This window comes from Nycticebus coucang, chromosome 9, assembly GCF_027406575.1.
Source record: "Nycticebus coucang isolate mNycCou1 chromosome 9, mNycCou1.pri, whole genome shotgun sequence".
Classification (NCBI taxonomy): domain Eukaryota; kingdom Metazoa; phylum Chordata; class Mammalia; order Primates; family Lorisidae; genus Nycticebus; species Nycticebus coucang.
Genome location: NC_069788.1, coordinates 8,532,645 through 8,546,030, shown reverse-complemented (window position 1 = coordinate 8,546,030; position 13,386 = coordinate 8,532,645). Strand labels below are relative to the sequence as shown.

Here is a 13,386-nt window from a genome sequence, read left to right as displayed (position 1 = left end):
GCTTAAGTGAATTTATCCTGAGTGTTAAATACTGAGAGCGCCTTATGCACAAACTAGTCATTGTGATGTTATTTGCAGGAACATAATAATTAGGAACAGTTCATTCTCTTTTGTTGAATATTTAGGGAAAGCAAATCTTGACACATCTACCAAATGAAACATTGTGCAGTCAGTAAAATGATGCTTGTCAAAATCAGATAACAATGGAGACCACTCACATGCTGTAACAGAAGTCCTATAAGCCCCGTAAAAAATTCTATGTGCATTTTGGGGGCAAGACACGATTGTAAGAGGGACTTTACCTAACAAATGCAATCAGTGTAACCTGGTTTCTTGCACCCTCAATGAATCCTCAACAATAAAAAAATAAAATAAAATAAAATATATGTGTGGTTAAGCTGCAATCACGTGAAAATAAATATATTTAGGAAAAGAACTAAAAAGATATATGAAGCTGCCAGCATAGGTTGTGTTTGGATGGAAGTATTACTTGAGAGTTTTTCATCTCTGTTTTTGTTTTTTTAAATAACAGAAATGATTATTTCCAAATACCAGGCATATGGGGAGAATCATAGGCGTGATTACCCAATATAGGGTACATACAATTAGGTTACATTGTTTGCCTTTGTAAGGTAAAGTCTGAGTTGTAGCTGAGTCCTTCACCCAGGAGGGGTGCCATATACCTCTGAATGGTAGCCATTAAGGAGACTTTATCAAAGCCCTACTTTTAATTTTTTGAGACAGAGTCTCACTATGTTGCCCAGGCTGGAGTGCTAGGGCATCATAGCTCACAGCAACCTCAAACTCCCGGGCTCAAGTGATCCTCCTGTCTCAGCTTGCCTGGTAGCTGGGACTATAGGTATCCACCACAATGCCTGGCTAATTGCTCATTTTTAGTAGGGACAAGGGTCTCATTCTTGCTCAGGTTGGTCTCAAACTCCTGAGCAGAAGGGATCCTCCTACTTCAGCCTCCCAGAGTGCTAGGATTGTAAGTGTAAGCCACCATGCTGGGCCAAAACTTTTTTATCTCTCTGATTTTTTAAATTTATAATTTTTTTAAAAAGAATCTAAATGTAAGTAAACATCCAACTGTTATGCTTAACAGCTAGTGGTATTGAACTGAACTTTTTTTTCTCTTTCCAAACCATTTTCTATGTAAATATACTCATGATGAAAATAAATAAATAAATATACTCATGATGATTAATTAGTCACAAGTAAGAAACAGTCTGGCTAAGCTATGTAAGCTCTGCTTAATGTAGACTTCACTAACTGAAGATTAAATATAACACATATTAACATATATGAGATTCTTATGAAATAAAAAAGCCCCAAACAATTAGCATATTAGGAGTTTTAAAATGCAATTAGAGCACATTGTTTCACAGAAGTAGGCATATAACAAATTGTAGCTTTCTTGGCGAGCTTATTTCATTTAACTTGTTACGTATAATTACGCTATTCACAATTGTGTGTAATGGCTGAAATGTATAATATGAAAACAGAAGACATAGTTAAATTAGTTAACATAATTAATTAAACAAAAAATCAGAGCTGAATTTTCTGTTCAAGTTTATGAAATAGACAAATTGGTTTGCTTTATCAGATTAAGCTCAGAATATGCTGGAATCCTATAATTTGTTTCTAATTAAATATTTTTATAAATGTAAACATATGTAATTATAGTTGAAAGAAAAGGTAAGTAAACTTTGCTTCATCCACTGTCACTTATAGGTAACAAAACATGAAAAATACATTTTCCGAAACTTTTTTCTTCCTCCAAGGAGTGCAGCCACTCCCTTGGGGAAGTTGCAAAGAAAACAACTGATGGAATCACAGTTATTTTGTGACTTACACACACAGTAACTATTTGTTTAACTTTTCCATGGACTTTTCAAACCAATACTTCAATTAAAATATTCATTGTTTGAAGCTATTTCATCCTTAAAGAAGAACTGAATATTACTGATTTCAAATGTATTGAAAAGATTGAGTATGTTATAATGATGACGCTTATCTTTTTAAAAAATCAAGCTTTCTTCAACAGGTTTTTAAAAAAATACATTATTTTTTTTTAAAAATGCCTGTTTTATGGCTTGCTTTAACTTCAGATTCAGTTGATTTACCATAATAATTGACACCACCGTTCTTTATGAATACAACTGGAAAATAACCAAGCTTCTAAGGTGGTTGTCATTGTGAATTCTGAAGATGAAGTTCGTTTCCTATTTTCTAAGGGAAGGCAACTCATGACTTCATCATAACAATGTAAGAAATGCAAATACATTTTTTTGCCTGATTGTAAATGACTTAATACATTATTTGTCGAGTTTAGGTGAATGTATAGAATTAGTTTCAGGGACCTATTAATGTTGATATTAAAGATATGAATCATATTGAATGTCTTATGACAGCACATAGGATGCATTCATCTCTCCTATTTTGTTAACATACACTGTACTTTAGACTACGTTATAAATATTAAATTAAATGAAAATCATTTCTAATAATCATTAATTGAATCAATCAACCAACCAAGGAGTATTTCTTTAGTGCCTACTATATATCAGCCCTCTGAGATAAAGTTGTGACCTTATTGATTCTGAATATGCAATTCTACAAATACATTTTATAGACAAGAAATTAAAAAATAAACATTTAAACAACTTACCTTCAATGCCTTGAACTTGGAGAAAAATCCAAAAGACAAAAATAGCCCTTCTATTCTCCAAATACATTCTGGCCTTTGTGCATTGGTAATTCTGACAATAATCACAGAACAACCTCACATTTCATAGAAAAACAAAAAAATGACAGAAATACAAAAAATAATTAAATATTGATGCCAGGTGATTGAGGATAACCTTTTTGGTCCACCCTTCTGTGGGTGCTAATTTATGAAGAATGTGCAACAGTGTCTGTTTCTAGAATAATCTGCTTATCTTCCCCTCAGGTGTAATCTCTGCTTAAGGGCCAGCTGGAGGAACCTTTATCTCATTAACCTTCTGGAAGAGCATCTGCCAGCCTAGCTCCAGGACCCTGAATACCATTATAAACAAGTGTCCTTAGATAGACTTTTTTTCTTAGCTATTCACCTGTTACAGTAACTCAGAGAGCCAGGTGAAGTCCTGCCAAATGCAGACGAAGGCTGACAGTTAGGGTCAGATGTTTTCCAAAATGACATGCACAAGAAATGCCCATTGAAAGAGCTTAATTGCTATCCCTAAAGTACCTGGTCATTCAGTATGTGTTAGTCTCCGCAGGTAGCAAAGCTGTCTCCATTCCCTCTTACATACTGCTTTGTAAATCACTTCCTATCTGGCATTCCATAAAGATGGCTTTTTTGATTTGAGGGTGATTTTGGTTTTTAAAATCTGCACTCATGCACAAAGTTTAAAGAGTCAAATACTATTTCTCATAAAGTTTGTGGAAAATAACTAGGCCTGCTTTTTACCCACACCTTTATTTCAAGGGCAGCCATTTTTAATTCATTAGGCTAATTCTTCTAGTATTCTCATTGTGTTCTTCTAAATAGTATGCTTCTATTAGTTGGGGGTTGTGGTGGGCGCCTGTAGTCCCAGCTACTTGGGAGGCTGAGGCAAGAGAATCGCTTGAGCCCAAGAGTTTGATGTTGCTGTGAGCTATGACATCATGGCAATCTACTGAGGGAACAAAGTGAGACTCTATCTCAAAAACAAAACAAAACAAATAAATGGTATGCTTCTATTACTATTTTCTAGGTTTTGTTTTTAACTACTATCAAATAATGGATATTGAGAATATCTTTCCTTCCACATGCTCTTTCCAGTCACACAAACATGTACTCATCTCATTCCTCCATCCTTCTGCCTCAGAATTACCATATTCTCAGTTAATTGAACACTCAGTCTTATGTTATTTTTACTGTGTGTGTGCTGCGTGTAGCTGAGCCTGGACTACACTATAGTTACAACTCCGTATTGAACATAGTGCAGGGATAAACATTATCTTCAGAACTTTCCATAGACGATCCACATATTTCTCAATATAGCATTATAAGAATGTACTATTATCTCTATTTTAACCCTGAGGAGAATAAGGCGCATGTGGAAAACCAGGATTTAAGCCCGAAGAGTGTAGTTGAAGATTCTACACTCTTAACCACCATTCCTCATGATGCTTTTTGCAATTGACCCTTACTTATTTTTTTAAAAAAATTTTCTTAGTTTTCTAAATACGAAATAGTAAATTATCCCACTGTCACCTTAGATGTATAAATTTCCTCTTCCTAGAGCAAACACTTCAGGCTCTCTGCCCTTTCCCATGGCTTCCTTGGCCTTCCCTGTCGCGCAGTGTTTAATTTCTTGTCATTGTTTCCAGCAGGAGTCCCACTGCACAATCCCAAGTGCTCCTATCCACCTGTCTCTTGTGCTGGATCCCATGATTTCTGGATCTTGTGCTGTCTTCTTGCTGAACTTGGTCTCTCTTGTTTCAGCAGGCACACGCTCCCCTGGATCACTGACAGTTCATGGTAGATGAATTTGAGATCTTACCCATTTGAAAATGGTTTCGTTCCCAGCCTCATGCTTGGTTGATAGTTTGACTGGATACAGAATTCTAGGTCAGATGTAGCATTTGCTGAGAATATTGAAGATTGTAGAAGTTCTAAAACTTAATTACTGTTGTCTCTTTTCTTTTTTATGCTTTTCAAACTTAAAAACCCCATTATGATTATTTTCTTGAGGGATTCAGTGGTAGCAAAGGGTAATAGATTTTCAGCTCTCATCTTCAAGTATAGATGATCTTGCTAATATTTAGGAATATTATCAAATTGGTGTAGAATCCTACTTACAACAGTGTATCTTAAAATGAGAAATGAAGTAAGTGGAAAGTAAATCTATTTTTAGGCATTATATGAAAATTATCTGAAAATGCCATAGAATAGATACATACTTACACATAAATATCTCTATCAGATATTCATGTAGGTTGAAAAGCTGGTTGGTGCTAACAGAATTCTTTTCCCTTGGTTTGGGTTATGCTTATGTTTCTAACCCTGTTGAGAAACATTAGTTTCTCCCTCGCTCTCCCTCTTTAGGAGAGAAAGCAATGATTTCAGTTATGGAAACAAATTCCATTTAATGGCCTTTAATGAAATGTGTTACTTAACGAAAAATGTGGTATAGACTAATTTGTGTTCTTCAATATATCTTCAATTGTAGATATTAATATAAAGGTAGTTAATTTTAAAATAAAAAATGTTGAAAAAGGGTGGTGCCTGTGGCTCAAGGAGTAGGGCACCGGTCCCATATGCCGGAGGTGGCAGGTTCAAACCCAGCCCCGGCCAAAAAGCACAAAAAAAAAAAAAAAAAAAAAAAAAAATGTTGAAAAATTTCTTTTTATGGGTTAGTAGCTTATGCATTTCCCCACTCTCTCCTTTTTTACTTAGAGACAAGGTCTCACTTTCTTGCTGGGTTGGAGAATAGTAGCGTGATCATAGCCGACTGTAACCTAGAACTCCGGGGCTCAAGATATTCTCCCATCACAGGCTTCCAAAAAGCTGGGACTATCAGTATGTGCCACCACACCTGTCTATTCTTAAAATTTTTTTTTTTGTTTAGGGATAGGGTTTGCTATGTTGCCCAGGCTATTTTCAAACTCCCCGGCTCAAACAATCCACCGGCCTAGGGCTCCCAAAGTGCTGGGTTTTAGGTATAAGCCACTGCACCTGGCCATTTTCCCCACTTATGGTTAAAAATCTCTGTAACTAATATTAATTACTTTCACATAGAAAGCAAACAAGAGTGATAAACATTCATTATTCCTGAGACAATGCTTTCTGGGACCATCTAAATACTGTTGTGTTTAATTACCGGTCACTGTTAATTAATCCAGAAGTGCTTTTTCAAGGTAGTTGACTGTCAATAATTATACATTCTTAAAGAGGTAAGCTTCCCCCTTTGTTTTCTGACAGAACTTCATTGGTGCATTTAAAATGTACAAGGTAAGGCCAGGCATGGTGGCTCACGCCTGTAATCCCAGCACTCTGGGAGGCTGAGGTGGGTTGATTGCCTGAGCTTACAAGTTCAAGACCAGCCTGAGCAAGAGTGAGACTCCCTCACTCTCTAAAAAATAGCCGGGAGTTGTGGTGGGTGCCTGTAGTCCCAGCTACAAGGGAGGTTGAGGCAAGAGAATCGCTTGAACCCAAGAGTTTGAGGTTGCGGGGAGCTATGACTCCACAGCACTCTACTGGGGGCAACAAAGTGAGATTCTGTCTCAACAAAAAGTACAAAGTAAGTTGGAAAGGGGAGTATGTCTTCAGACGTCTTCATCTGAAATCAGTAGATATAAATAAATAAGCAGCATTTATCAAGATGAATCAGTTGACATCACAAAGAAACAATTCCACTTATCAACTGAGACGGATACATTGTTTGAGCTGCGACTAAATACCAAACTCTTAGATGCTTTACATGCATATATGACTTTTTCCCAGCTCCATTATAAGGGAAGTACTATTTTTATTTCCACTTGAGAGATGAAGAAACTTAGGCTCAGAGATTCACATCACCCAACTATGTGACTAATCAAACTGAAGCAGAGTTTCTACCCACGATCTCCAATTGCAAAGCCTGCGCTTGCTTTGCAGCTCCTCACTGTTGCATCTCTGTAGGGAAAACAGAAGCTAAGAAAGCAACTAACACTTTTTGGACCCATTAACAACATTGAACAAAACAGAAGCCATTGAAAATGCAGGGTCCTGTGTAAAGTTCACTGTCTGTATCAGTCTTTTCCTTCATTTTGTATCTGCCTACTTGGACACGAATAAGATAGCGGCACAGAAATCTGGAAAGTTTTCTTCTCTAGAAGGGTGATTTTTCTTTGGCAGAAGGACTACTGTTCTTTAGTGTAGGCTGTTCTTTGCTCACATTGTTGATTGTTGATTTCTCTCTCCAATCCAGGCAGGCAAAGGGAGAATTCTTTTTTTTTTCTTTTTATTGTTTTAGGTTAATTTGAGACAAGGAATTAGGTTACAATGTTTGCCTAATTCAGACCCATCCCTAACAGGTGTGCCATACACCCAGCATTGTGCCCATTAAGTGGGAGCACACCCATCCCCCTCCTTCCTCCCCACTCCCCCCTCCCTGGTTCCCCTGTCCCCCACCTTAAATTGATTTGAGTTTTTCTCTTATGTGAGCATGTATTAGATTTTCCACTGGCTTCATGTTAGCACTGAATACATTTGATTCTTGCTTCTCCATTCTTGTGATATTTTACTAAGAAGTATGTGTTTCAACTTCATCCAGGTTAAGACAAAATATGTAAAGTCTCCATCTTTTCTAATGGCCGAATAGTATTCCATGGTTTCTAATGGCCAAATAGTATTCCATGGTATACATATAACACAGCTTGTTAATTCATTCCTGGGTTGGTGGGCATTTAGGTTGTTTCCATGTCTTGGTGATTGTAAATTGAGCTGTGATAAACAATCTAGTGCAAATGTCCTTACGATAAAATGATTTTTTTTCTTCTGTGTAGATGCCTAGAAGTGGGACTGAACGATCAAATGGGAGGTCTAATGTGAGTTTTTGGACAAATATCCGATCTTCCTTTCAAAGAAGCTGTATTATTTTGCAGTCTCACCAACAGTGTAAAAGTGTCTCCTTCTCTCCACATCCATGCCAGCATCTGTGGCTTTGAGACTTTGTTATGTGGGCTATTCTCACTGAAGTTAGGTGATATCTCAGAGTAGTTTTGATTTGTATTTCTCTGGCAATCAGGGACAATGAGCATTTTTTCAAGTGTTTGTTAGCCATTTGTCTGTCTTCCTCAGAGAAGGTTCTATTCATATCACTTGCCCAGTGGCAGATGGGAATGTTTGCTCTTTTTTTGTTGATCGAGTTTTCTGTAGACTCTAGTTATCAACCTTTGGTCACATTCATACCCTGCAAATATCTTTTCCCATTCTGAAGGTTGTATTTTTGCTTTACTTGTTGTGTCCTTAGCTGTGCAAAAGATTTTCAGCTTAAAAAAAAAAAAAAAGATTTTCAGCTTAGGTAAGTAGCATTTTTTTTGTTGTTGTTGTTTATGTGATTGCTGCTGAAGTCTTCATCTTAAAATCTTTCCTCAGTATGACATCATCAAGAGTTTTCCTCACAATTTCTTCTAAGATTTCTAATGTTTCATGTCTTAGATTTAAATCTTTTATCCATCTTTAGTCAATTTTTGCAAGCGGTGAAAGATGTGGGTCCAGTTTCAGTCTTTTCCAGGTGGTTATCCAGTTCTCCCAGCACCATTTGTTGAATAGGGATTCTTTTCCTCACTGTATGCTTATACTTTGGTTTGGTTTATCAAAGATCAGATGGCAACTAGAGACTGGTTTCACCTCTTGGTTTTCTATTCTGTTCCACATGTGTATGTCTCTATTTTTGTGCCAATACCATGCTGCTTTCATTATTGTGGACTTGTAATATAACCTGGCGTCTGGTAGGGTGATGCCTCTGGCTTTATTTTCATTACTTAGAATAGCCTTGGCTATATGGTTTTTTTTCTGGTTCCATACAAAATGAAGTACTATTTTTTCCAGTTCTTTAAAGTATGATGTTGGTATTTTAATGAGGATTGCACTGAATCAGTAGATTGCTTTGGGTAGAATAGGTATTTTGACAATGTTGATTCTTCTCAGCCAAGAGCATGATAAGATCTTCCATTTGTTAATGTCTTCTGCAATTTCTTTTCTTAAGGTTTCATAATTCTCTTTGTGAAGATCCTTCACCTCTTTTGTTAGGTATATGCCTAAACTATTTCATTTTCTTGGAAGCTACTGTGAAGAGAATTGTGACCTTGATTTGCTTCTCATCTTGGGTATTTTTGGCATATACCAAAGGCTACAGATTTGTGGACATTTATTTTATACCCAGAGACATTACTGTATTCCCCGATGACTTCCAGGAGTTTGGTGGTTGAGTCTGTGGGGTTTTCTACGTATAAGATCATAATATAAGCAAGCAGTGAGAGTTTGACTTCCCCTGCCCCTATTTGGATACCCTTTATATCCTTCTCTTGCCTGATTGCATTGGCTAGAACTTCTAGTACAATGAATGCTTTGTGATTTCCCATAATTCTTTGAGCAAATGTACTACTTTCTCTCTCTTCTGCTTCTTTAACTACCTGTGTTAGCTCAAGAACTTTATCCTCTAGCTCTGAGATTTTTTCTTCTGCATGGTCTAATCTACTATTGATACCTTCTACCATATCTTTAAGTTCCCTGATTGACTCCTTCAGTTACTTAAGCTCTGCTATATCCTTTCTATATTCTTCATATCTTTCATCCCATATTTGATTCTGGTTTTAGATTTCATTTTGGTTATTTTCCACTTTCTCAGCAATTTCCTACATTTTTTATCATTCATATTTTAAATTCCCTTTCTGTCATTTCTATCATTTATTTGTAGGTGGAATCCTCTGTGGTAGCTACCTTATGATCCCTTGGTGGGGGGATGCTCTGTTCTGTTTTTTTGTGTGTGTGTGTTGCCAGGATTTTTCTGTTGTTTCTTCTTCATGAGTGTTTTCTTCCTGTCCAGTTATTTTCCTTACTTTTTCCTTTCACTTACTCCTCCTCTTTATCTTGTCTCTGTGCTTAGCTGTTGAAGTGTCCTTTTGGTATTAGACCAAAAAAGAAGAGAAGAGTGAAGAGCAAGAAGGAGAAAAGATAGAAAAAGAGAAAAGATAAAGAAAAGGAGGTAAAAGGAAAGATTGACAACAAGAAGAGAAGAACAGAAAGAGAGACAGGAGTAATCATGGTGTTCAACAGGGTTCTTTGACCCACACCTGCAATTCCCAACCACTGGGGGCTAGAATGAGTGGGTCACTCAAGTTCAGGAGCTCCTTACCAGCCTACGCAAAAACAAGACTCCACCTCCACCAAATAGGGAAGAAAAAACAAAAACAAAACCCAAACAGCAGTATATTGCAGTTCGGACCTACCAGTAGTATTTTCCCAAAGTCAAAGCTAGAAGGACCCCATAGACCAGGGGATCAAGGTGTCCTTGAGCCAGGCCAATGTTGTGGCACTCCAGCCTAGGACTCAGAGTGAGGCTTTGTCCCATACATGGCATACAGATTGACAAAGAATAAAACAGATCATAAAAAGATAAACAACATTAAAAGTAAGGAAAACTAAAAATAAAATAACATAAGATTTTAAAAAGGGGAGTATATCTTAGTTGTTATGTGAGAAATTTATGTGAGAAAAGAAAAGTAGCAAAGTTTTTATGTATAGAGAGAAGAAGAGAGAAATGGAAGGAAAAGAAAGAATAAAAGGGAAGAAAATGATAGCAAAAATGGAGCCCTTAATATTAAAGAAACTAAAAATGGAAAAATAAAAATACAACAAAAGAAAATAAACAAACAAAAAAACCTTAAGGGGAAAAATTGGGAAAAAAGGAATTAAAGGAGCATAAAAACTGTAACAAAAGTGCAGTTCTTACTGTTAAAGAAAGAAATAATGAAAAATTATAAGTACAAAAAAAAAAGGAAAATCTAGGGGAAAAATTAGAAAAAAAGGAAAAAATATATTTTGCCATATATTGCCTCTACAACAGGTGATGTTCTGGGGTATGAGATGCTAATTATGATGCTGATATGGCTGTATGGATAGGGGTTGGAAGCCACTATCTTGCAAAGGAGACCTCATCCCATCTTCCTGATTTCTTTGCTCTCAATCCTCACAGGGTCGGGAGCTTAAAGCTCTTGTCATCCTACTTAATAGACACATCTTGACCCTTCCAGAGTCCCTTGGCTACAAGGAAAGCTTGTTTCATTCAAGTCTCCCCATGAGTGGCTCCCAGCTCAGCAGGTGCCACCAGAAACATCCTTGCACAGGGACCCTGCCAGCTGTTTGAAAACCACAGCTAAACCAGATGGCCTCTACCTGCCTTCTGTGCTGGTTCTCTATTGCTCTTGACCCCTTTTGTTGGTTCCTGGAATCTCCTGTTCCCTCCTTCTGCCCCTGAAGTGATTTTTCTGGGAAAGCTCCCCAGCCAGAGGTGGCTAGAGATCATTCTCCCTAAACTTATCATGAGTGGCTACAAAAGAGATGTCTGTAGTTCGCCATCTTCCTCCCTCCAATGGGGGAATTCTTGAAGTATTCTTGAGGTGATTCTTGAGATCTAGCAACCCAGGGACAAAATGATGTGTTATTAATCAGGAATAGCTGACCATTTCTAGAAGGAACTGCTCCTAGGAGGAGCAGGTAGGCAGTGCCATGAGTATTAAATTTGTGATCTTGAGAGAATAGGTTATATCATCTCTGGGAAAGACTCAATAGCCTTCTCTGTACTTCTGGGTGTTTTGAATAAATGTCTTTCTTGATAACACAATATTCATCTTGCATGGCTCAAAGAGTTTCCCTGGATTTATTACTCATTTCTTAGGAAGGAGGCACACAGAATCACACACCCGGATGATACAAATTGAAGTGTCATTTAAGGGGGCTTCTATTTCCTGTGTTTGCTTTCTGGATTCATCTCACTTTAGCTGTTAAAGGCTATAGGATTAAAGGAAAAGGGATTGCTCAGGCATAAAGAGAGGAGAAGTAACAGATGGAATCTACCAGAAGCTAACTGCACTGTGGCAGGAATGAAGGGAGGCAAACGTGAGGCCACACAATGACAGTTTTAATGAGGATGTGAACCACAGCAACCCAGGGACAGAAGCCCGACATCCTCATCCACCCTCATTATTTTCTGAGAGTATCTTTTGCTGAATCCTAGTGTGTAAGGACTTCAGTAATCCCATCCTTTTGTGGAGATAAAGCAGGTCAGCCTTCCTTCCAGGGGTGTTAACACAGGACTCTTCCCTGTGTCGCCTCCTTGCCCCTTTCCAAGTCCTTGCTAAAAATAGTAGATGGAGAATGAACTGAACTAGTCTCTTCTTGGTAAAAATAATTATAAGCTGTCTCTTCTTGGTGAAAATAATTATAAGCTGGTTGGAGAGGTAGGATGGTGGCTGAATAACAGCTTACCTGCAACTGGGCACTGTGATTCTGTGGAGATAAGACTCCAGGCATCTCTGGCTGGTGGGATCTGCCTATAATCATCCCTTTGAGGATACAGGGAGTCAGTGAGAGACTTCTGGACCCCAAGAGAAGGGCAAAAATAGTGAAAAACTGGCAAGTGGTTGTGTGTGTTCAATCTGTCCAATCCCCCTGGCAGCTGTAAGTACAGCAGCAGTGAGACTGCAAACTGGAAAGAACTTACCTGTGAACTGTTTTAGTGTTATTGGACTTGGCACTCAGTTGAACTGCCTTGGGGAGAGTATGAGCAGGAGTGTGGAGAACTGAGCCCAGACTGAGCCACTGAGCCGGACAGAGCTAATAGTGTTTGGCTGTGGGCTGTAGGGAGCCATTGTTAGAGAACTGCCCCTGCAAGCTCTGCCATCAGGGTCAAAGAGCAAGGATCAGGTGGGAGCTAGTAACCTAGTGACTGAGCAGCCTAAAGGCCGGGACTGAGCCGCCTTATAGCCTTAACCCTCAGGGGCAGAGTGAGACCAATTTTGGCACACTGGGTAAGTGGATAGCCACTTCAGCAGTGATCCCAGTGACAAGCACTTTTCTGGGAAAGCTTCTGCTTAGCCAAATTTAGAAGTTTGAAGTGCCTTTTAAGAGGGCTGAGGAGAGATTTAGGGTATCCCCCTGTGTGGTTTGAGAAATCAGCAGAGGTCTCCAGTTGTATAGGCATTGTGATTAACATCTCATACACCAGAAGACCACTTGTTGTCCAGACAATATTCAACAAGATATATATACTGCTTTGTTTTTTTGTTTGTTTGTTTTTGTTTATTTTGTTGTTGTTGTTTTGTTTTTTAATTTCAACCTTTCCTGTACAGATTTTTTCTTTTCATTTTTTTCTTTCTTTTCTTTCTCCATTTTTCTAGTTTAAATACAATTTCCCATTGCTGCCTCCTTCAATAATTAGAACTTCAGGTTTGCTAGTGTTTCTACCCCTATTATTTGGTCCCCCCCCAATTTTATCCCATAAAGTTTTCTGTTTGCTTGTTTTGGTTTGATTTATAGCATTTTTGTCCTTCCACTCTACTTGGTGGAGATGAGGTACCATGTCCAATCAGTTTAGCAAAGAGCTGCTGACCTCAAGGGAACCACCCAACCCTGCACCCCCAGAGGTTGTTTTTTTTCTTAAGGTTGGGTCAAAGTATCCTACTGTACAGCTATACTGCTCCGTATCCCTCTTTCTGTGCCTCTCTTCTTTTTGTCAATATTCCCTTTTACCCACCCCCTCTTTTTTCTCCATTTTCTTTTCATTCATTCATTCTATCTTTTATCCCTTCTTGCTCTTCAACCTTCTCATCCTTCTGGTCCTGTACCAGAAGGACTAGTTGAAACCTTAG

The 13,386-nt window shown here is 38.0% G+C and overlaps 1 protein-coding gene across 1 annotated transcript in view; it reads right to left on the bottom strand.

Annotated features, from left to right (window-relative positions):
• The window catches only part of IMPG1 (interphotoreceptor matrix proteoglycan 1), a 163,033-nt gene extending 160,295 nt beyond the window's left edge, over positions 1-2,738 (bottom strand). Inside the window, 1 exon segment of the mRNA XM_053603577.1 lies at positions 2,672-2,738. Coding sequence (XP_053459552.1) covers positions 2,672-2,738 — 67 coding nt within the window.
• Between the last annotated feature and the right edge of the window lie 10,648 nt (positions 2,739-13,386).